The following is a 25827-nucleotide window of genomic DNA, read 5'->3' as shown; positions in this document are numbered from 1 at the left end:
CTAGGAGAAGCAATTCCTGGTAAGAACTCTTCTTATGGCCCCCTTCATCTCACTGTTCCTCAAGGTATAGATAAGTGGGTTGAACAGTGGGGTGCCCAATGTGTATACCAATGAGATGAACTGATCTTGCTTAGGAGAGTAGCTGGAGCTGGGGCGCAGGTACATGAAGGCACAGCAGCCATACTGCAGCAGGACCACAGTCAGGTGGGAGGAACAGGTGGAGAACGCCCGCTGGCGGCCGGCGGCTGAATGGATCTTGAGCACAGCAGCTATGATGAAGGTGTAGGAGGCGGTGATGAGGAGGAAAGGCACGGCAATGGCTAGTGTGGCTGCCACCAGCACCGACTGCTCATGGATGTGGCTGTTGGCACAAACAAGACGCATCACTGGTGGCACATCGCAAAAGAAATGTTCGATGCCCCGAGTCTGGCAGAATGGCAGGGAGAAGATGAAGACCGTCAGTTGTAAGGACAGGAACAAGCCGATGACCACAGATGCAACAACCAGGTGAACACAAAGAGTTAAAGTCATGATGATAGGATACCACAAGGGATGGCAAATAGCAACATATCGGTCATAAGCCATGATAACCAAGAGGAAGCAATCGGCACTGCCGAGTCCGATGAAGAAAATCATCTGTGTGGCACAGCCCAGGAGGGTGATGGCCTTCTGTGACTTTAAGATGTTGATCAGAATGTGAGGCACCACCACAGCAGTGTAGCATATTTCTACCCCTGAGAGGCTGCCCAGGAAATAGTACATGGGTGTGTGCAGACGAGTTTCTGTCTGGATGGCCACCACAATGAGGACGTTCCCACTTATAATCAATGTATAAACCAGGCTGACTCCAAGGAAGGAGGAGGCACGCAGCTCAGGGTGGGAGGGATAAGCCAGGAACACAAACTCCATTAACAGTGAGTGATTTCCCCAGGTCATGGAGCCAACCGATACTCTTTGTTGAGAGTTAAGAAGACAGAAGGAAGAATCAGATTGACAACATATTAGTTCACACTGTGAACCACTGTCTAATCTCATCACAGCTGTAGTTACAAACTAGAATAATTAGAACTAATTCTCTTTTTCTCTCCACTTTAACAAAACCGCTTCTCATAAATGTCTACAACTTAATTTCTCACTGACAAGCACTGGCAAAATTGTGTAAGTAATTTTTGAGGAAGGTATTTATAAAAATTTGTGGGATTCAAAGTCATTGTCAGTAGTAATGAAATGAAATTTAAAAATTTTAGGTAAAGTCACAAGAAAAGTGTCAAGGAATTTTTGGGTGAAAGTGAAGGCAGAAACCATTTATTTATTCACTTATTTTTTATTTTTACACTCAATGCCTCATGAAGTGGTGAGTTGTAGAAATATGAGTATCACATACAAAAACATGACATATATAATATATTTTACATGATGAATAAATATAGATAGAGTCATAGGAAATGTATAAATTAGACAATTGAGTTTTAGAAAAGAAATGTATTTTCAACTTTGGGCATCCCTCTACAAGAACCATATGATTTCACTTATCTCTGGGATATAAAACAGCAACAAATGAACAAACAAACTCATGGTCACAGACAATAATATGATGGTTACCAGAGGGGAATGAGAAGAAAGTCAGGTTAAAGACAGTCAACTATATATGGTGGTGTAAGGAGACTATTAGGTGTTGAACACAATATAGAGATGATCTATTACACTTGAAACTTATATAATGTTATTAATGAATATCACTCCAATAAGTTTAATTAAAAAAGACTTAACGGGAGAAAAAACATGGAATAGTAAGGACATCTAAGAAAAAAATGTTTATTGGACCACACAGTTAAAAATTGGGAAGCATAAAGATGTGAGGGTCATGAAAAATTGACTTAGTTTGGGAAGGGTGTAAGGTGCTAAAAAGGAGTGTGGTACATTTACACAATGGAATACTACTCAGCCATCAAAAAGAAGGAAATCTTACCTTTGGTGACAGCATGGCTAGAACTAGATTATTATGTTAAGTGAAATAAACCAGTCAGAGAAAAACAAATACCATATGATCTCACTTATATGGGGAATCTAATGAACACAATAAACTGATGACAAAATAGAAACAGAGGCGTGAACACATGGAACTGATGAACAGCTATCAGAGGGGAGTGGAGTGAGGGGACTGGATGAAAAAAGGTGAAGAGATTTGCCAAAAACATATATACATAATACGTAGATACAGACAGCAGGGTGACAATAGCCAGAGGAAAGAGGGGAATGGAGGTAGGGGGAGGAGGGCAAAGGGGAAAATGGGAGGGGAAAGAGGCCTTGCTTGGGACGGATGGTGCATGATGCAGTGTGTAGATGGTTTTATATTGAGTTGTACACTTGAAACCTGTAAAGTTTGGCAAACCATGTCATCTCAATAAATTAGAAACAAAAAGAGTGTGGGAAGAAAAGATTGCAACAGGATGTTAGAGGACAGAATATTAGGTGTAGAAGCACAGGTAGTAAGTACTCTTTTAGGCAAGGGTGGCACTGGTGACTTGACAGAGTTGTGCTTAAGAAAAATCAGTAATTCTATGCAGCAAAGGATAAAATCAACAGAGTGAAGGGCAACCTATGGAATTAGAAACAATATTTAAAAATCATATGCCTGATAAGGGATTAGTGCTCAAAATATGAAAAAAAACCCCTACAACTCAACAACAAAACAAACAACTCAATTAAAAATGGGCAAAAGACGTCATTGACTAGGTGAAGTAATATATATATGCATATGAAAAGATGCTCTTCATCACTAATTATGTTAATGCATGTCAAAATCACAATGAGATATTACCCCACACTCATTTCTATGACCACCTTAAAAACAAAACAAAACACAACAACCCACAAGTGTTGGCAAAGATGTGGAGCAATTGGAAAACTTGTGCATTATTAGTGGGAATATAAAACGGTTCAGCTAGTATGACAGTATGAAATTTCCTTAAAAAATTAAAAATAGAATTATCACGTGATCCAGCAATTCTTCTTCCACATGTATACGTAAAACAATCAAAAACAGGATCTTAAAGAGATATTTGCACACCAAGTTTATTGCAGCATTATTCACAATAGCCAGAAGATAGAAACCATCTATATTTCTCACAAAAATTAGAGGATATTTCAAAATAAATATGAAGCATTGAAATATCCTCTAATTTTTGTGAGCAGTATCATTTTTCATCAACAGATGACTGGAAAAAATAATGTCACACATACATACACAAGAATATTATTCAGGCTTTAAAAAGAGGTAAATCCTGTCCTATGTTATAAACTAGGTGAACTTTGAGGATATTATGCTAAGTGAAATAAACCAGTCACAAAAAGAAAAATCAGCATTATTTTCTTTGTATGAAATATCTAAAGTAGTAAAATTTATAGGAACTGAAAGTAGAATGGTGGTTGCTAGAAACAGGATGGAGTGAGTTTTTCGTGGGTATAGAGCAGGGGTCCCCAAACTTTTTACACAGGGGGCCAGTTCACTGTCCCTCAGACCGTTGGAGGGCTGAACTATAAAAAAAAACTATGAACAAATCCTTATGCACACTGCACATATCCTATTTTAAAGTTAAAAAAAAAAAAAACGGGAACAAATACAATATTTAAAATAAAGAACAAGTAAATTTAAATCAACAAACTGACCAGTATTTCAATGGGAACTATGGGCCTGCTTTTGGCTAATGAGATGGTCAATGTCTGGTTCCATATTTGTCACTGCTAGCCATAACAAGTGATATGACGCGCTTCCGGAGCCATGATGCGTGCTTCCCGCGTAACTGGAAGTAGTACTGTATGTGGGCGAAGTCGCACTTTGCATCCGCATCCTGTGCTCCTCTCACTGACCACCTATGAAAGAGGTGCCCCTTCCGGAAGTGCAGCAGGGGACCGGATAAATGGCCTCAGAAGGCCTCATGCAGCCCACAGGCCGTAGTTTGGGGACCCCTGGTATAGAGCTTTAGTTTTGTAACATGAAAGTTTGTGGAGTTTTCTTGAACAACAATCTGTATGTGGGTAATAATACTATAATGTACACCTGAAAAAAATTTTTTTTGACAGAGACAGAGAGAGACTCAGAGAGAGGGATAGATAGGAACAGAAAGACAGGAATGGAGAGAGATGAGAAGCATCAATCATCAGTTTTTCGTTGAAACACCTTAATTGTTCATTGATTGCTTTCTCGTATGTGCCTTGACCGTGGGGCTACAGCAGACCAAGTAACCCCTTGCTCAAACCAGTGACCTTGGGTCCAAGCTGGTGAGCTTTGCTCAAACCAGATGAGCCCGTGCTCAAGCTGGCGACCTTGAGGTCTTGAACCTGGGTCCTCCACAACCCAGTACGATGCTCTATCCACTGCGCCACCGCCTGGTCAAGCTGAAAAATTTTGAAGGTAGTAAATTTTGTTGTGTAGTTACTTTTATGTTATGGCCATACACACACACATACAAAGGCAACATTTAACAGTATAGACCCAGTTGGATTTCCAATCTGTGTATAACCTGTAGTTAAGTAATATTGGAAGAAAATGTGTGTGTGTACAGAGACTATCCTAAATATTAAGACTATTTAGAGCATAAGTGGCTGTTGTTTTTCTACTAGTTAATAAGTAATATCTATTTTATTTATTCTCTTTTAAACTTTAATAATGATTAGAATTACATTTAATGTCACTTAGCATATTTGACATTGTATACAACAAGCAGAGAAAGGGCAGTGAATCAGTGTAAAATGAGTGTAAAATTACATTTAATTTCAAAACTGATAGTTTGAATAATTGTATCTGCTGGCTCTGTGATACAGGGCAATATATAATATTTCTTATTTTTGAATTTATTTTAAAATTATAGTTGACATACAATATTATATATTAGTTTCATGTACAAGATAGGGATTAGACATTTATATACCTTATTAAGTGATCACCCCAATAAGTTTAGTACCATAAGTCATATTATGATATTCTTTCTTTGAAAAGTGGGGATAAAAATTGTACCTAGTTTTATGGTTTGTTTGGATTAATTGAGATCATAATGTAAATTATCTGCCACAATGCTAATCCATAGTAACAGCAGCCTAGCAGTATAATATAAAAAAACTATCATTATTATTTTTAAGTTCAAGGGCACTCATATCCTTTATTTATATTTTATCTCCCTATATCACCAAACTAGTTATGTACAAATTGTGGACACTCAAAAACATGTGTTCAATGGATAAATATACTGTGAAAAACATATCATTTATACTTTTTTTCTATTTTCTCTTTTTATTTTTAAGATTATTTCATAATCAGATCACTTGTTTAAAAACTCTTATGGAAACAACATTAGTGGCTCTAATTATAGAAAACATTAGGGCTACACTGTAGAAAAAATCCCATCATTCCACTACTCAAGGGCATAGCACATATAAGAATATATCAGATGTCTGAGGCTAATCTACCACCTATATTATGATGGAGGGCTTTGAAATTTGTGTAATAATGATGACTTCTGAGAAATTTATTAGAGTCAATCACTCATCATCTTAATGATACACTCTAGGATCTATAATAAAATACTTACATCAGAGCAATCATAGGTCATAAATTCCTGGAGTTGGAAGGGAACACAGAAATTGCTTAGTTCAGTCCCTATTATATACTTGAATCTCCAATAAAGTATCTGAACATCAGGTCACCTTCAGTGCCAGGAAATCTCATTACCTCCTGGCTCTCTTGCTCCATTGTTGAAAGGATCAATGCTCTAAAAGTTTTTTCTGGTAATCAGCTTGACCCTACCTCTGTGCAACTTCTATATATTCATTCTACTTTACACCATGGGGTAATTTCCACGTAAAAGAATTCAGATACTATGCAGTCCTATATTTTCATCCAGATTTATTTAGCCATTCCTCATATGACATGGATTTAATATTTCTCACAATTTTAGCTCTGAAAATCCTCTCATTTTAAATGTCTCCCTAAAAAGTGTCCTACATGGAACAGGTCTTAAGAATTGTCAATATTAGAAAGATTTGTACATCACCCTTATTGACATGGGCAGTCTATTTCTTCAATCTAATAAAAATAAGATCAATTAACAGGTTTGTGTTTGTTTGATGTTCTTCTCATATTTTGACTGCTATTTATCTCCTTAGCTGTTAACATTTCAAATCTCCTTTTCTCATTTTCAAAACAGCAAAGTGTCATCCACTATTTTTAAAAACATTTGTTCATGTTTTAGTCTGCCAACATCGAGATTTTTAGAAAATCATTTATTTTTATTTGCTGATTCACATCTTAACCATCTTTTCTGAAGTCACTCACATTTAATTTTTATGTGCTAAGTGCCAAGCACTACACACAATGGTGATCAAAATGGCACAGTCTGTGCTCAAGTGGATATTCTGTTGTAATATGAGAGGCAGACACCGTTAATTAAATAATCTGGAATATATATAGATAGATAATAAGTAGCTAGGCAACAGACAGACAAACAGACAGACAGACAGACAGATAAATCTGATTAAGTGCTACAAAGAAAAATAGTGTATTATAAGACTGCACAACATGAGACATGTCATAGTTTGTGATTAGGTGATTCTACAAAGGCTTCCTAGAAGAAGTAATACTTAAGCTTAGATCTGAAGAATGAGAATGAACTAGGAGAAGAGGTATAGGTAGAGTAATAGGGTCCATATTCCAGATAGGTAAATGATGGACTTTATAGTTCAGGAGAATGAAACTTACTATATCAACATATCATTAACCTGCTATTACAAGTTTTTACTAAATAGTAAAGTATTTAAGTTCAAAGGCAGCCAACTTCTAGTCTGGATCTGTTCATGAACTCACATGAACCTCAATGCCTCCAAGTCACATTCCACATCACAGACTTATTTTCCTTCTACCTCTCCAGCCAGTCTAGCCCAGTCAAAAGGATTTTATGAGAAAAATTAGCCATTTGTATTCTGAAAATCTAGAGTCTAGGCTAAAACATTTCTCTAAGTGTTCAATTAGTGTTATTTTAAAAATGAGGTTAGTGGACTTGGCATTGAACAGAATTGTGCTAGAATCAACCTCTACTAATAATAGCAATATCTTCTAGGCATATCACCCATATTATTTTTGGCTTCTCCATATTTAAAAGAGGTAAATAATAATACTTATCTAAAGGGGTCATAATGAGATTAAATTAGATAAAATGTTTAGAACACTTGGATGGACATGTAAAACCTCTTATTTTGCATAACAAATGCTAATTCTTTCCTTATTTCTTTGAATCTATGAAAAGAGTAATAATATTGATAGGGGATAATATCTACCATATTATCTGTCAGGATTAAATGAGGTCCATATAAAGAGAGGGTTTTTATGAACTCAAACTGTATCAAAATTTATGTTATTTATTCTTTCAACATTTCTTTGAGATTAATTATTCCCATTCTACTCAGAAAAATTGGACTCCCAAATGGATTCAGAGAAAATACTCTAATTCATGGTCCGAACTAGTTCTGAAATGCTGGAGTCTCAACTTATAAAACCATTACTCACTTTTCTGACTCAGTGTCAGCTGGTGCCTGGAACTTTGTAAATCAAGAAGGAGGTAGAAAAAGACTTTTTCTTAGCTTTAACATGAAAGGGACAGAAATACAGTGAACTAGTCTTCTCAGTTATATTCATAAAGAACAGGACCTCGCAGGTAATGTCTGACTGTTCCTGTGGACCGAGAAGGGAGGATCATGAGCCTGGAGAGACCACCCAGTGGGACCAAGACTTTAGTAACCTTCCTGAACAAAGGCTGTGGAAGAAGTCAATTGCTTTGCTATCTAGAGTTTTGCTTCATAGATTCCATTTCCCAGAAGGTGGTGAAGTGATTGCTGATCTTCTCCCTTGTTAACAGATAATTAGTCCAAACTGAAACTGTCCTTACATTTGGGATCCCCTGTCAATGGAAGGTCTAGGATATGACTGTCAAAGTAGATACCAGTATAAACTCTTGAACATTTGCAGCGAGTGACCCAAATAATTTCTAGAAAAATATATACGTTCCCTAATCAAAGTCATCTGAGTCTCCTGTTTTGAAGTGTTTACTACCACCATATAGTAATGGCTGGGTTTAGTTCAAGTCCCAAATTATCACCCTGAAAAACCGAGACCACATTGTATATATTATGTAGCTTCTATGGGACTCAGGATAGTGCTGTCTGTATACTTAATAGAACGTCAATGAATACTTATTAAATGTTATCTTTTTCATGGCATCTTTCCTTGCTTAAAACTCTTTTAACAGAGACACTCTTACATGTCTTAGCAAATTCACTTATTTCTTGAAAAATATGTTGGTAGGTCATGTGTATATGCATTTTTATAAGTTTGTGTGTGACTGTATGCTCCTATGTACTCCATTTATTCAAAGACAGTTCTTTGAGTGGGTCTAGAGTGACTAATGTAGCTCTTTGATGTGTGTGTATGTGTGTGTGTGTATGTGTGTGCGCATGCACGTGTGCTCGTGTGCAGGATAGTCAGATCCCAATAGCCAGACAGGGTTGAGCTCTAACATCTAGACTGGTGTTTGACTGGTTTTGAACTGGCACTAATTCCAGAGACCCAATAGTCACTGTAGTTTCCAAATCAGAGTAGGTACTTATGGAGTCCAGGTAATCAATGGAGATTTTAGCTCAGGTTCATTTCACAGAATGCGTAATTGCGCTTACCCTGGATACAGATTTTCCTGCCCTGCATACAAAGCTTCTGCCAAAACTACAGACTTACAGATGTTTTGTTATAGTTAAGGTGTTCCATACAGCATTGTTTCTGTGTAAAGGACTAATTTCACAGCAAATGAAGTATATAAATGATTCCATACTCATGGAATACACTGGTCTTACCATGCTCTCTACAATCCCGAAGCCATCGGGCTTGATGTAGTGGTGAATGGCCTTTGAAGACTGTTAAAGTCCCAGACCCTTTAGGAATGAAGGTTTCAGTCATCCCACAGGTTTCTGAGGACAAAGAGAATATGGAATAGGTATTGAAAAAAGGAAATTATAAATACCAGTTTTGATCAACCATATGACCAGTTGCAGAAATGAAAACTATAAATGTTCCATGTATTTCTTCATTTTTATGAATGTGCTTGGCTCTATGTATGTGTATATTTTCTTTCCTCTTTTATCTCCTTACTGTATAAAATAATATTGACTTTGCATTTTAATATTTAAGTATTATTAACTCTACAGCATAGCAGTTAAGTTGCAGACTATCAAGTAGAAGAGTGAACATCACTCAAGGACTTTGTATCATCTTCTGGGAATAGAGTTAGTGCGTTTTCAGTTATATGCAGGATAATCATATCAGGTTAGGCACAACTTTGACTTTGTTATTGTCTTTATTGGAGATTAAATGTGGTTTAAAAAGATGATTATGGATGCCAAGCTTACAAAGGGTGGATTATGAAGCTCATTTTTATGTGTCAACTTGCTGAGCTATATATGGTACCCGGTTGTTTAGTCAAACACCCATCAAAATGCTGCTGTCAATGTGTTTTCTTAGATATGAGTAACTCTTGAATCAGTAAAATTTGTGCAAAGCAGATCACTTAGCACAATGTGGGTGGGCCTTATCTAATCATTTAAAGATTTTAAGAGAAAAGACTGAAATATCCAGAGAAGAAATGGATTTCACTTCCAGAATGCATTTGGAGTCAAGACCGCAATATTGATGCCTGCTAGAATTTCCAGACTGCTGGTCTGGACTGGACATTTTGGGCTTGCCAGACCTCATAATCATATTAGCCAGTTCCTTAAAATAAATCTATCCTTTTATAGATGTACATCCTGTTGGCTCTGTTTCTCTGGAGAAAACTGACTAATGCAGAGGGTGAACTCTAGAAAGTTTGACCAGCGCCACTCTTATTTTCTGACAACTTAGAGGTCTTATGTTATAAATCTGACAGTTGCCCTCAACACATATTAATTCTTGGAGCAAACTGACTGCTCCATCTTGCCTGATCTACTTGTGGTCAGAGATTAAATGTGGGGGCAGAGATTAGACTAGCACACAGAGACCACTGTTATGTGCAACAGATGTTTAATGAAAGAGACACGTTAATTGACCAGGTGGTTATTTGTCACAGTTTTTAGGTAAATACAAGAATAAGGCATATTAGATTGAGCAAAATATCTTTATGAACATTTTCCCTCAAAGTATTGTTAAAGCATAAATTAATACCATTGCTTCTCAGGAGAAAGCTTCAAAGATAATGAAGTTGCTTCAGAGAAAATGTTAATTTTTAATTTGGGGCTAAGCAAACAATAGTAGCCTATGGAATATCACTCTCCAGCTGTCTGAGTTTTAAAGCTTCAGAGGATTGAAAAAACAAATGATAGTGAACTGTAGCAACTAAGTGTATTAGGATCAAAGAATTAATGAAAATGAAAATTGTGGGGAAGTAATGTAACTATGGTATTTGTATGTAGGAGTTTCCTGTTGTCACATGCCAGATACCTCCCTCAAGTTCCACTAACATCTCGGAGAACCTCAGCTGTTCCTTTGCTATTGATGGCCTTCTTTAGGGCATCTTTGACATCCTTGTTTCTAAGGGTGTAAATCAGCGGGTTGAGTAAGGGGGTGACAAAGGTGTAAATGAGGGCAAATTGTCGGTCCTCATCCACTGAGGCGCTGGACTGGGGACGCAGGTAGACCAAGGCACAGAAACCATACTGCAGCAAGACCACCGTGAGGTGAGAGGAGCAGGTGGAGAAGGCCCGGCGCCGACCCTCAGCGGAACGGATGCGCAGGATGGCCAAGGTGATGAACACGTAGGAGACAGAGATAAGGATGAAGGGGACCATCAGCACGAGGATGCTCACGACGCAGAGGACGGCCTGGTGCACGCGGATGTCAGCGCAGGCCAGCCGCAGGACCGGGGGCACATCGCAGAGGAAGTGGTTGATTTCCCGGAGGTGCCCGCAGAAGGGCAAGGTGAAGACTAGGGATGTGAGCTGCAGGGACAGGTAGAGGGCCAGGACCAGGCGCAGGCCACCATCTGGATGCACTGCTTCTGGGTCATGATGAGGGTGTAGTGCAGCGGGTGGCAGAAGGCCACATAGCGATCATAGGCCATGATTGCCAAGAGAAAACAGTGGGCGCCACCGAGCGTAAGAAAAAAGACCATTTGGGTCCCGCAGCCAGCCAGAGAAATGGGCTTCCGGGCTCCAAAGAGATTGGAGAGCATCAGGGGCACCACCACGGTGGTGTAGCTGATCTCTATGAAGGACAAGTTGCACAGGAAGAAATACATTGGTGTGCGCAGGGAGCTGTGTGTGCACACCGCCCAGATGATGGCCGTGTTGCCACAAAGGATCAGCAGGTAGAGGAGGAGGAAGAGGAGGAAGAGAAGCGCCTGGAATTCAGGAACCGTGGTGAAGGCCCTGAAGACAAACTCAGTGGGGCGGGTCTGGTTGAGAACCGGGCTCCTAGGAAACATGTCTCCTGCAAGAGAGGAACAGAAAGTGCTGACTTTTCCTTTGAGGAGTTGTGTTATTGCCTGAGCAAAAGAAAGATTTTCAAGTTTTGTTTCTGATTTGAAAATTACTTAATTGTGATTGAGATTTTAATTGTAATAAAGGATACAAAATACTATTCTTTAGACTGCTTCATAGCTATGTTTCTGAAGGGGAGAAAAAGGACAGACTTCTAAAATAACTTTAAACATCAGCCTTTAAATATCTGTTTGTAGGTGCTAACTCTTTGCTTTTGCATAGAATTCATAGTTGTGTAATTACAAACATTTATTTTACAGATTAAAATTAAAACTATTAAATTCTTTGTATTATTCTGGATGTTCTGGTCCCATAGAGGACTGGGAACACACCTTTACTCCAAAGTGCCCCTCTTATCTGGCATATGCCACTTATATCTATTTCCTTACTTAAGTATCTTCTGTAAAACTTCACCGGTCATCTCGAACTTTAGAGTTCAAATATCCTGACAGTAGAAGCATTGGATGCATGGTGGGTAGAAACAAGAGTGGAGCTAGCTAAGTTAAAGAGAGGCGAAGTGGAAAATAGAAATATCTTAGGGAAACAAGAAAGAAAAAGTAACCACTTTTCACAAAGTCACCACTTCCATCAGATTTGTACATAAGCTATACTTTTGTGTTACAAAAATTCAGGAAATGATGGACCACTACCCAATTATTACCTAGAAAAGTGCTAATATCGTATATTAGGTTATGAGACTGTTTTGGTCAGACCCCCAGTTCTTGTTTTACTTTTTTACTTTTTTATTGACTATATTGGGGTTACATTGCTTAATAAAATTATATACTTTTCAAGTGTTCAGTTCTAAATCACATCATCTGTGTGTTGTATTGTGCTCTCAGCATCCAAAGTTTAGTCTCCTTCCATTACCGTTTATCCTGCTTCCCCTCTTCCACGGCCTCCTACCCCCTTCCCCTCTGGTAATCACCACCTTGCTCTCTGTGTCTATGAGGTTTTTTTCTTAATCCCTTTACCTATTGCACCCAGCTCCCAGCCCTTCTCACTTCTGACAGCTGTCAGAAAAAGGATAAAACATTATCATTTAGAACAATATAGATTCACATATACCCCTATTAAAATATAAAGATGTTCAGATTGACTTATGAAACAAAAACTATTTTTAAGAGGCAAAAATAATAGAGTGCTGTATAAAAACTATTACTTTCTTATTGTAATATTTTTTATAGATTTTAAAATATAAAATAAACCATGATCTTCCCCCCATCCCACCGAATGACGGACAACTAATTGTCCCTGTGAAAACCACAAGGCAGACCACTTATACATTATTAGAAGTAAGAAGGAAAATGTTTAAGAAGACCAGTAGCTAACTAATTGGTACTTAACCACCTCGTGTTCTTTCCCTCTATAAAATGCACCGTAAGTGTCCACACCACACTGAACTCCTCTACATCTGGGCTCTTGTACTTCTTCCAGTTGAGGTTTCTGCTTACCCAGGCAGCTGTGTTTGTTTTTAACTGTGAATATATCATGTACACTTGATATGGTGCAAGCACATGGACGTGAATGAAATGTTGAACCATGAACTGTGAAAAAAAATTTGAGTACAAATCAATTTCAATGTTTTGAAAATATTTGATAAAAATAACTTTCAAACAAATAATCATTTACTGATGATTATTCAATGTTAAAGACATTGCTATTGCAAATTGAAACAATGCTTTGTGAGTGTGGTTCATGTAAGAAAAACTTCAGTTTGCAATAATCAGACAACCAAAAGCACACACAGAAAAGATTAAGTATCAGAAGGCTGGGGGTAAAAATGTGCAATTATAGTTTTAAGTTAAATTAAGGTTTTAAGGAATACAACATACAGTAATCAACAGTTCAAGAATCAACAACTCTAGAAATGTTTATCTGAAACCTAGGTACTTTTATGGATCAATGTCACCCTGTTAAATTTAATTTTCAAAATAGAGTTAAAAAGAGATTTTAAGAAATACATACAACTTAAAATTAATTCTTTTGTAGCCTCCTTTTTAATTAACCCATCAAGCACTGAACTTAATTATTTTGAATGAATGGGATTTTTACTTTACATAAAACACAAAAGTTTTTCTTCATATGAACAATAAATAAATAGAACTAAAAATCCAATAGTCACACATATATAACATATCAATATATGTCATATAATCATAAGACAAATTTTAAGACAAATTTATAATGATCATCACATTTTTTTAAAAAATAGGGTTAATTTTCAAAATATATAAGAACTCCTTAAAGTCCCTGGATGACTTTTTTCTCCTTTGTTCTTAGCTAATTTCTACAGGTTTCAGCTCAGGAGTCAGTTATCCAGGAAGCATTTCTGATTCTCATCCTCTCTGCACCACTGGATAAAACACTCCTTTTATGAACCACTATAGAATTGTGAATAATCTCAATTATAAGGCTGTTATACTTATCTAATGTACGGGAGACCTGATGTTAACAGAATTTGGAAAAAATGTTTTCTAAGTGAGGGTTTTAATATAATCTTTAGAATACGAAAACTATAACAATCTTCTCCCCCAGATAGAAATACTATATGAACAGTAGGTGGTAGATAGATAGATAGATAGCTTTATAAAGAGAGAGGTTAATAGACACATACATATATATGTATATATATTCAAGAACATTTGGAAAACACTAAGTGTTCTTTTCATGATCTATAATGGCAATAAGCATTAAAAGGCTCTGGAAATCCTGATGTGAAAAAATGTATGCATGAATTTAACTTTTCAAAACTTATTTCTCTAGTGTTTCATAGAAGCCTTGTTAGGTGTCACGCAAACATATTCCAATATAATAAAAATAGTGTATGCCATAATTTGAAGACATTTTTCTAAGCCCTTCAAATATATTTATTCAGTTGTGCCTCACAGCTACATCATGAGACAGATAATATTTATTCTTATTTTACAGGTTAAGAACTAGAGTTCCAAAAGATTTAGTAACTAGGAGTTGGGATTTAAGGTGAAGCATTTATTTATTATTATTATTATTATTTTTCATTTTTTTCATTTTTCCGAAGCTGGAAATGGGGAGGCAGTCAGACAGACTCCCGCATGCGCCCGACTGGGATCCACCCGGCATGCCCACCAGGGGGCGATGCTCTGCCCCTCCGGGGTGTTGCTCTGCCACAATCAGAGCCATTCTAGCACCTGAGGCAGAGGCCACAGAGCCATCCTCAGCGCCCGGGCAAATTCTGCTCCAATGGAGCCTTGGCTGCAGGAGGGGAAGAGAGAGACAGAGAGGAAAAAGAGGGGGAGGGGTGGAGAAGCAGATGGGCGCCTCTCCTGTGTGCCCTGGCTGGGAATCGAACCCGGGACTCCAGCATGCTAGGCCGATGCTCTACTGCTGAGCCAACCAGCCAGGGCCTATTATTTTTTTATAATATATTTTTAAAGATTTTATTTATTCATTTGGGAGAAGAGAGAGAGAGAGAGAGAGGTAGAGAGAAGGGAGATACAAGGGGGGAGGAGCAGGAAGCATCAACTCTCATATGTGCCTTGACTGGGTAAGCCCAGGGTTTTGATCCAGGGACCTCAGTGTTCCAGGTCGAGGGTTTATCCACTGCGCCACCACAGGTCAAGCCAAGATGAAGCATTTTAGATCTGGAAAAGTAAGTTCTGAGTTTGGACCCCGGCTCCATTATTTCCCAGTTATATGATACTGGACAAGACACAATCTGAACCCCATTTTCGCATCTTGGAAGTATAAATAATTATACCTTATTCATTATGCCATTTGATTTTATTCAACAAAATCCATTTAAATCATATTTAGAAAAAATTTCTTGGGTTGATCAACTATGACAAAGTTAATGGGCAACTTTCCACGTGACGCTCACAGATAACTACTGGCTGGGGACCACATGATGGTGTCCTCATTCTTATCTCTACCTGACAGAGACCTCTGGACAGTGTATTCTAGCAAATGTAATCAGTGGGAAATGTTCATGACAGCTCCGGGCTCACAGAAAGCATAGAATGTTTTAACATGATTCCAGTTAGGAAAATTGAGGGTGTTATAAATGGCAGAATTAGATGAAGCTCATGGTCCTTTTTAACCTCAAAACTCTGTAATTTCTGCTTCTTTCTCTTAGTGGCACTTATATCCCACTAATTACTTTCAGGATTCTCATTTCCCCTGTCAATCATATTCATATTTCTCTCTGCTGAACCCTGCCCTAATCCTACTAATTTTATAATTTTAACTCTCAATTAACTAGGTTGTTTTATTTGCTCCTTTGCAGTTATCTTTCTTCAGTTTTATGTATTATTTTACCTCTGATTCTGCTAACAGAATTTTCATTTTCAACTGTTTCACTTATTTTTATTTTTTCCTTATTTACTAAAGAAAATGTCCCCCCCCCCAGTTTTAGTGAGATATAATTGACATATAACATTGTATAACTTTAAGGTACAATGTGATGATTTGATACATGTATATATTGCAAAATGTTTACCATAACAAGATTAGCTAACACATCTGTACCTAACATAATTCCCATATTTTGTGGTTGTTGTTATGACAAGAACACTAGGATTTGTTCTCATAGCCACTTTCAAGTAGACAATACTGTAGTCATCATGCTGTACATGAAATCCTGAGAACTTGTTTTTCCTATAACTGGAAGTTTATACCCCCACTCACCAGCTCCTAGCAACCACCCCTCTACTCTCTGCCTGAGCTCAGCTTTTTAAGATTCTAAACATAAGTGAAATTGTGCCATTTTGACAACATGGCCAGATCCTGAGGACACTATGTTAAGTGAATTAAGTCAGAAAGACAAAGTCAACATCTCCATTTAATCCTGTAATTTCTTGAAACTTTTCATTTAAGTCAAGATTATCAGAGGTTTTCATGTACTACATTACATATAAAACAACAACAACACATAAACTTGACTTTTTATTACAGTGGTCAATTGAAAAAGACTTGCTTTGACTTAGGAATAATAAATATAACTCATATAAAAAGCAAGTACATAGAGAGGTTAAGAACACATCATCTCTGCATACCATTCAAAGATCCATGGATTCTTCAAAATACTAGATACTTTTCAATATCCATAATGCTTTAAACATGACATAATTAATTATGTTCACCTGCCTTTATAACGACCAAATTGTCTTGTTTGGCAGCATGAAACCTACCTGTGGTCAGTGATGTATATGGAAATAACCCAAACTGTAATATTTATGAGAAACAAAACATTCAATGTTAGCCCTCTAGATAAATTTTGAACCATAAGACTAGATGAAATCCTCTAGAAAGTGAGATGTGTGATCTCCAAATCTCCTAAAAGTGGATGTTCACTGGAGCATGTGAGTTTTACAGCTTCCTTTCTTTAAGTAAGACCTGTCATTGAGTAGTACCAACTTCTTGAAAACAGGGATGACAAGTCTTGCCATGGCTTTGCTGTAACATGATAACATGGGCTTTGTTGTAAGTAGCAGCAATGCATGGACAGAACAGAAGTGTTCTAACCTCTGTATATACCACTAATGGCCTCAAAAACTTATGTGGCTGAAGGTGCTCCTACTGAAAACTGTGGTGAGTGATGGAGCGTCTTCAAATATCAATACTAAAAATTTTTTTAACAGTTTCAAGGAAAATGCTAGATCAATATTATTTCATCTTTTCCATGTTCTTTCAGTCTTTCTAATGCTTTCTTTACAGTGTTATACTGAGAAGACTAGTGAACCTTGGTAAAAGAGATTTAAAAAAAAATCCTAATATCTTCATGCCCACTATAGTATGTTATAGGGCCAAACAATCATTAGCTGAACTAAACTGGGAAGGATGCGTTGTTCTAGGCTAATGTTTCTAGGTTGCATGAGTCCAGTGGTTCTCAATGATTTAAAATATCCAGGAGAACTTGTTAAAACACAAAGGCTGGGTCATGCTCCTAGAGTTTCTGATTCTGTAGGTCTGGGTGGAGGGGTTCCTACAATTGACGTATATGAAAATTTTCAGGTGATGCTGATTCTGTTGGTCTTGCAACAATGCTTTTGAATCACTGCTCTAGGGTAACAGTTCTCAAAGTGTAATCTGCATACCAACCCTCTGAAATACAGGTGAAGTTTAAGCATGCAGGCAGTCTTCCTTACCCAGACTTTCTTATATAAACTCAAGGAAGGAATAAGTATGGATATATTTTTGCCCTCTGAACTGTGTTTTTCTCTTGAAATTCAGGAAACAAATAAAATTTGCTTTTATAGTATCCCTCATTATCCAAACTCACCACTGGCATTCTTACTATCTCCACTCAGGATTCAGGTATATGTAGCTAAGGAGTGATCATGATACAGATTTTTGGGCTCCACTAGAGATATACTAAATTGGATTATTCAGAATCAATAATTTGAAGAAATTCTAGGATTCTACATTTCAACAGTCTCAAAATCATTCTTAAGAGCAAAAATGTTGGAGAACCAAGCTCCACGGAGTTCATGCTTGACCTGTGGTGAAGCAGTGGATAAAGCATCAACATGGAATGCTGAGGTCACCAGTTTGAACCCCCTGGCTTGCCCGGTCAAGGCACATATGAGAAGCAGCTACTATGAGGAGTTGATGCTTCTCGCTCCTCCCCTCTTTCTCTCGTTCTCTCCTCTAAAAGCAATAAAATTAAAAAAAAAAAAAGAATCATGGAGTTCTTTTGCATTTTAGTAATTGAAAATGTAAATGTAAATGTGATGTTATATATTTAAGAGGTTTACCTACAAAGTGCTTTAGACTTTAGACCAATAAAATGATAATAGTGTGCAATTCTATAGTAACTGGGATTATAATCTTGATCTTAAAATAGAAGTAACATTGTATTTCTGGAAAAAGACATCCAACATTTCTTCTGCATAGTCACATTTCCAAAGCATAAATATAACCAGTCTCATTCGGGGGGAACTGCTCAGAAAAAAATGAAGATAAGAAATAATTACCAGCTCAACCAGCTTTATTTGTGAAACAAGGAAATGAAGGCTTACTTCTCTTAAAACTGAACAATAAATAAATAAAATTCAAAAATTATTTATAGACACTAGGACTCTATTAGAAATTTTAATGGTTTGCATGCTATTCTAATTAGTAGGCCAAACCCAACGAAGACTTTGCTTTTCCAATCACCTTCTTGAATGCACTCTTGACCTCTTTGTTCCTCAGGCTGTAGACCAGAGGGTTCAGCATGGGAATGACCATGGTGTAGAACACGGATGCCATTTTGTCTGTGTCCATGGAATGACTAGAATTTGGCTGTAAGTACATGAAGATGATTGTCCCATAGAAAATGGAAACAGTGGTTAGATGGGATGCACAGGTGGAGATGGCTTTCTTTTGTCCCTCAGCTGAGTGCATCCTCAGGATAGCAATAAAAATAAACAGATAAGAGTTCAAAATAACAAAGAGAGTGAGTAAGACATTGAATGCAGCCAACGTGAAGAGGACAATCTCATTTGTGTTGATACTGGAGCAAGAGAGAGCCAGCAGTGGGGGAATATCACAGAAAAAGTGATTCACAACATTGGAATGACAGAAGGAAAGGTGAAAAGTGAAGGCAACGTGGATGGAAGATTCCAAGAATCCACAGATATACGGTACAGTGACCAGTAAGACACAGACAGTGGTTGTCATGGTGGTGGTATAATGCAGGGGTTTACACACAGCTACATGGCGGTCCAAGGCCATTGAGGCTAAGAGAAAACTTTCAACAGTGGCAAAAGCTGCAAAGAAGAACATCTGGGCAGCACATGCATTGTATGATATGATCTTATCTCCTGTGAGAAACCCCACAATTACTTTGGGAGTGACAGTTGAGGCATAAACACAGTCCAACAGGGAGAGGTTACTGAGAAAAAGGTACATGGGAGTGTGGAGTTGAGAATCCAACAGAATCAACATGATCATGCCCAGGTTTCCAACCAGAGTGATAAGGTAGATGAGAGAGAAGATTATGAAGAGTGGGATCTGCATCTCTAGGGCATCTGTTAACCCCACAAGAATGAATTCAGTCACCTCTGAAATGTTCTCCATTAAAGTCATTTAGGAATTATCAAGAGAGGCATCTCTGACAAAATGAGCAAATAACACTTCTTGATGATTATCATGAGAATTGAAGTATCAGCAGAGCCTCTTGCTCACATGCATCAACTTTCTGTCAAGGTCAGGAACCCGTGTGCCAGAATTGGGACTAAATGGTGGTTTGAGTGAGTTCATGCATCTACAAGAGTTATGGAAGGACACTGGAATGTCTCTGCTCTCTGTGGCTACCATCTTATGACTCCAGGGCACATTTCAGTGTGCTTGCTGTATGGTATACTCTATTACATTAAACAACAGAGAACTCTTTTCACCACTTGCTGTATCTTGCAAACACCTTTGTCTAAGATGTAGATAGAAAACTTATTCAACAGAAAGTAAAACATAAGACACAATTTGTCAGTCAATGGTATATGATGCTGACAAGTGCTGTCAAATACATTTACCATTTCTGAGTGACTCCTCATCAGCTAGATAATAATAACTGATGATATACAGTGATTTGAAGCCCTGCTTTAGGGACACCCACACTTTTCTTTCTAATTCACCAGAGCTACTACTGCTGTTGCTACTATTATTCCAGGAAGAAGAAACATCAGGAATAAAAACGTGAAGTGATAACCACTATTGTGTAAATAGGCAACTATAAGCAGATAGAAATCGCTAATTATTAATAGTAAAATACATGGCACAGTCAAATCTCAATTAAGATGTGATATGAAAAAGCAACTGATAGAAACAAGAGAGATACAATTGAATCCTGGAAGAAAGAGAGAAAAAAGTGTGTCAGATTATAGATATACTACAACCATTTACAAGTATAATACAATATATGTTTTCTAATTATTCACTGGTTAGCAAATTAGGTGGAATGCAGCCCTGGGAACATTACTTACACTCTGCGAATCTGTTTTGTTATCTAGGAAATACCCAGATCATGTAGTATTCAATGTATCTATTATATTATACAGAAGGGATGAAATTGAATGACATATAGAACCCTACTAACACAATGCCTGGCACATGAAATGTTAGTTCCCTCTTTTCATTCTCCTTCTATCTAGTTTTGTACATACACCAGCTTTGTACCAGGAGCTGGTGTTACATGATTCCTGACTTCTTAATGGGGCAGAGACAGGCATATCTACAAATTAACCCTAAAAGTAATAAATATTATTATAAAAGAGTGTATAAAATGTTACAAAATGATCATAAAAGTACCCAGAAAATGCCAGAACATCCTACTGACAATGAAGTTACTTTCTCCTGGAACTGGTTTATTAATTACTACATGTCTGTGCTTGCTAGAGTTGCCAGAGTTGGTCCAAATGCATAAATATGTGAATCTGATTACATTTATTTTTGGAAAATGGTAATTTCTGTATTCTACTGATATACCAAGAATGGCCAATGTTTTGACTAACTTCTGATCTATACCATTTGTAGGTACAAAAGGGGACAAACAGTTTGTTTTGACCCAGAAATTCAGAGATGGTATGGGATGGTTAAGATTGTACTATAAACACAAGGCCAAATTTAATTCCAGTTCTATTGATAATCAGCTGGGTGTAGGTCTGCCCCTTGGTCAGATCTTCTTAAGTCACAAGATCCTCTATTTCCTCCATTGATGGCTATCCTGTTCCGATGTGAGCATGAATATGAAAGTTCTTTGACAAGTCTTTTAAAAATCAGGTAATATAGGCCATTGTTTTCAGAGCCTATTTCATCTCTTCTTGGTTACTGCAAGACATTTAGCCAACAATGTTGATCCTTCAAACTTTTTTTAAATTTGTTTATTGATTTTAGCCAGAGAGGAAGGGAGAGAATGAGAGAGAGATAGGAACATCAATCTGTTCCTGTATGTGCCCTGATCGGAGATCCAACCGGCAACCTCTGTGCTTCAGCCCCATGCTCTAACCAACTGAACTATCAGACCAGGGCGATCATTCAATCTTAGGTGTACCCAAAGGAAAGGGCCTTACATTTGAGATCCCCAAATAGATGCTGACATTTCTATGACCTCTGAAACTAGGATGAGAGCTATCATATTTGCATTGCTCCAACTATGGCACATTCTAAATTTAAAAAACTTGGAGCAATCTCCCTTTGGAGTCTAACCATCACCTTAACCATTTATAGAAGACATCTGATTGTAATGAGCATAGAAAGCAGTGTGCTGTGGAGCAGAATGCAGAGTGGAAATAGTGGCCGACTGGGAGTGACAACACAATTCAGCTAACCGGTGGACCAGGCTCAGGCCCTTTTAGCTCCCTGGGCTTTATTTCCCTCATATGCAAAATAAAAGCCAATGGACATTCTAGAGCCCCTTCCCATTATAATCATCTATGATTGTATGTTTTCTTGATATTTACCTTTGTCCTAGGGACAGATAAATGAAGGTACAAAGGAGCGAGTATGGAAAACCTTCATGCCCAGATTGTAGACCAGGACTCTGCACCCCGGAAAGCATCACGGTTGGGAAACTCCTTCCCTCACTTGTGGAGATCTTTGTTGTGAGACATAACTTGGGTTTGTGCTCTTGCAAATATCAAGGCAGAGACAACGGCCTTTCCACACAGCACATCCCCGGGGAAGCATTTAGTGTCATATGAGCGGGTGTCTCCGGAGGCTCCCAATCCCAGATTGGTCCTCCTAACCGGAACCTGATAATGTTTGTATGCATTTTAGCTTAGAGTGCTTATGAAGACATGACAGGGGGTGGAAGCTTAGAGGAAATAGCCTCCAATCATCAAACCAGCAGTGCTACAGCCAAGTTAGGGGACAAAAATTAAAACTCACTAAAAATCTCTGTTTTAAATGATGGCAGAATCTCATACAAGCTTTCTCATATCTAGTTCTTTCTTAAAAGCCAGGAAATCTCTATAGAAATTTTTTATTTTATTTTTAATCAGTTTTTAATTACAGTTACTATACATTATTTTATTAGTTTCAGATGTATACCCCAGTGATTAGACATTATATGGCTTGCAAATTGATTATCTGGGTAAATCTTACACCCATCTGACACCATACATAGTTATTAGAATATTATTGGCTATATTCCCTGTGCTGTACTCTACATCCCCATGACAGTTTTGTAACAAATTTGTACTTCTTAATCCCTTCAGGTTTTTCACCCATCCTGGCAATCCTCTCCCATCTGGAAACTGTCAAAATGTTTTCTGTATCAATCAGTGCATTTCTGTTCTTCTTGTTGGTTTATTTTGATTTTTAGATTCAATTGGTGACAGATACATATTTATTGCCATTTTATTGTTAATTTTTTTTTACCTTTTTTCCCTTCTTCTTAAAGAAGACCCTTTAAAATTTTATGTGATACTGGTTTGGTGGTGATGATATCTTTTAGTTAGGAGCAAAGGACATATAAAAAGCTTCCCAGACAAGAAAAGGCTTAAGTTGTTAATCACTATCACAGGAATTTTTTAAAACAAAATATAATCCTTTGTCTTAACACTATAGACCTGGTCTAGGGATATTTGGAGGAATTTTTCCCTCTTATTTTTAGAACTAAGTGTACAGATTCATTCTTTTCTCTGTATTGCCATCTCTGACGCCAGGAACCCAGGCAGAATTATCTTCTGTCAATACAGTCAAGTAATTCTGTTATTTACTAGTCTGAGTGTGCAGTCATGTGGCTTGCCTTCAAATTCCATCAACCGTTGCCAGGTAAACTTGGTCAAGGTCTTTAATCTCTCTAAACTTGAGTGTATCACCTAGGAAAAGGAACATAATAATGTTGTATATCCTTCATAGAAGAGTTGTAAAGATTAGATGAGATGGTAGGTACATAAAGCTGAGCATTAAGTCTAGCACATAACAGATAAATTTAAGTATTACTATTTTATTATTAATAAAAAGTGATATATTTTGTGGAATAAAAATAGTGGTACTCAAACACTACATCTGTTTTACCCATGTCCTTCCCTTCCTGTAGGTAGGTAAAGCCATGAATGAGTTCTATATAATGGGCTGGAGAAGAGAAGTGATGTGTGTCATTTTGGGGTTGAAGTGTGGAAAAGCCAGTGCACAACCATGTAATTCCTCTCCCTCTGCCACAGCAACCCAAGAGGCTGCATGTTCCAGAGAGTGTAGCTACAGATGGCAAAGCGTTTATTGGCCTGGATGCTTGAGTGCACACATGCAGAGAAATCTCTGCCTTCCTGGACAACCTGCAATGCACATGTAGTAGCAGAAGTAAGATAACTCTTTGTTGTGTTAAATCATAGGGCTTTGGGGTTGTTTTGCTACTGCAGCATGATGTAGTGTATACTATCTAATACAAAAACATATATAGTAAGCTATACATGTTCTGTCGCCTGTGTGGATTACATTACTTCCCAGAAGGTGCTCTCTCTCTCTCTCTTAGAAGGTGTTTTCTAAAGTACAAATATTTTAATTGCAATGGAACTCAAAAGATTTACTCTTATATTTCTTCCTAAGATTCTTAGAAATGTAGCTTTTATATTTAGGGTTATAGTTTGAGTTAATTTTTGTATGTGTTGTGAAAAAGGAAGTTCAACTACATTATTTTTCCTTGCAATCTTTTTTATTGAGATAAAATTTAAATAACATAACATTCACCATTTTAAGTTTCCAAGCTGTGCTTTTTTGTATTCACAATGTTTTGCAATCATCACACGTATCTTATTCCATCACCACAAAAATAAACCCTGTGTGTTTCTTGTTACTCCCATTTCTCCTTTCCCAAATCCATTGTTGATAATCGATTTTTTGGTTTTATTTGTTTATTTATTCTAGAGATTTCATAAAAGTGGCATCACACAATATTTGCCCTTGACTGTCTGGCTCTTTTTACTTAGCATGTTTTTGAGGTGCTTCGATGGCATAACATGTTTCAGTCCTTTGTTCCTTTTTATGGCTGAATAACATTTCATTGCATGGATATGTCATATATGTTTCACCAGTTTATGAATACAGGGGGTCTTTTAACCTTTGTCAGTTGTAAAGAATGCTGTTATGAATATTCATATACAAGATTTTGTCTACACAGATGTTTTCAATTCTTTTGGGTGTAGTCTTAGAAGTGATATTGCTAGGTCATATGATAACTCTATTTAATTTTTTGAGGCCTGCCAAATAGTTTTCCACAGCAGCTGCACCATTTTTCATTCTCACTAGCAAGGTTTTAGAGTTATTTATCCACAATATCTCCAAAATTTGTTGTTTCTAATTTCTTTTTATAACCATATTTCCAAGTGAAAAGTGGTATTGTGTTTTTTATTTGCATTTCTCTAGTGACTTTAAATGCTGTGCATTTTTTTTCTGTTCTTATTGGAGGTCAGCATATCTTATTTGGAAAAATTTCTGTTCAAATATCTTGACTATTTTTGAGTTGGATACTAGTCCCTTATCAGATGTATAAACAATGATGATTTTTTTCTCATTCTGTCAGTGGTCTTTTTACATTCTTGATAATGTCCTTTGATGCAGAAAATTTTATATTTTGATAAAATACAATATTTTAATTCTTTACTTGTGCTTTTAGTGTCATATTTTTTTTTTCCCTTAAAATCTTTTGAGATTATTTTATACTTGGAGTGTGAAACACAAACAGCTGTTAAGAAATCAGAGGTAGACAGACATCACCTCTTAGATGCCCAAGGACAAATCTCCCAACAGAAACACAACGGAGGGGTTGTTACCGCAAACAGTGGCAGCCGCTGCGTGTTTTTTTTTTTTTTTTTTAAATAAATTTTTATTAATGGTAATGGGATGACATTAATAAATCAGGGTACATATATTCAAAGAAAACATGTCTAGGTTACCTTGTCATTAAATTATGTTGCATACCCCTCGCCCAAAGTCAGATTGTCCTTTGCCACCCTCTATCTAGTTCTCTGTGCCCCTCCCCCTCCCCCTAACTCTCCCCCTGTCCTCCCTCCCCCCACCCCTGGTAACCACCACACACTTGTCCATGTCTCTTAGTCTCATTTTTATGTTCCACCAATGTATGGAATCATGTAGTTCTTGTTTTTTTCTGATTTACTTATTTCACTCCTTATAATGTTATCAAGATCCCACCATTTTGCTGTAAATGATCTGATGTCATCATTTCTTATGGCTGAGTAGTATTCCATAGTGTATATGTGCCACATCTTCTTTATCCAGTCTTCTATTGAAGGGCTTTTTGGTTGTTTCCATGTCTTGGCCACTGTGAACAGTGCTGCAATGAACATGGGGCTACATGTG

General features: G+C 37.3%; 3 protein-coding genes across 3 annotated transcripts; all 3 read right to left on the bottom strand.

Annotated features, from left to right (window-relative positions):
- Window positions 1–7650, bottom strand: OR10W1 (olfactory receptor family 10 subfamily W member 1). The gene is made up of 2 exons (XM_066361489.1): window positions 7559–7650; window positions 1–952 (listed from the first exon to the last, which is right to left on the bottom strand). The coding sequence occupies exon 2, from the start codon at window positions 934–936 to the stop codon at window positions 1–3; it is 936 nt and encodes a 311-aa protein (XP_066217586.1). The 5' UTR covers window positions 937–952; window positions 7559–7650.
- Window positions 7651–10518: 2868 nt separating this feature from the next.
- On the bottom strand, window positions 10519–11495 carry LOC136387918 (olfactory receptor 10Q1-like). Its single transcript, XM_066360025.1, is given in 2 exon segments — window positions 10519–11039; window positions 11042–11495. Coding segments are annotated over 2 exon segments (975 nt in total).
- Window positions 11496–18645: 7150 nt separating this feature from the next.
- On the bottom strand, window positions 18646–19632 carry LOC136388606 (olfactory receptor 5B12-like). Its single transcript, XM_066360425.1, has one exon. It carries the CDS (start codon window positions 19597–19599, stop codon window positions 18646–18648), a length of 954 nt encoding a protein of 317 aa, XP_066216522.1. The 5' UTR covers window positions 19600–19632.
- Window positions 19633–25827: the final 6195 nt, after the last annotated feature.

Source organism: Saccopteryx leptura, chromosome 1 (assembly GCF_036850995.1).
Source record: "Saccopteryx leptura isolate mSacLep1 chromosome 1, mSacLep1_pri_phased_curated, whole genome shotgun sequence".
Lineage (NCBI taxonomy): Eukaryota > Metazoa > Chordata > Mammalia > Chiroptera > Emballonuridae > Saccopteryx > Saccopteryx leptura.
This window is presented reverse-complemented; position numbering and strand designations above follow the sequence as displayed.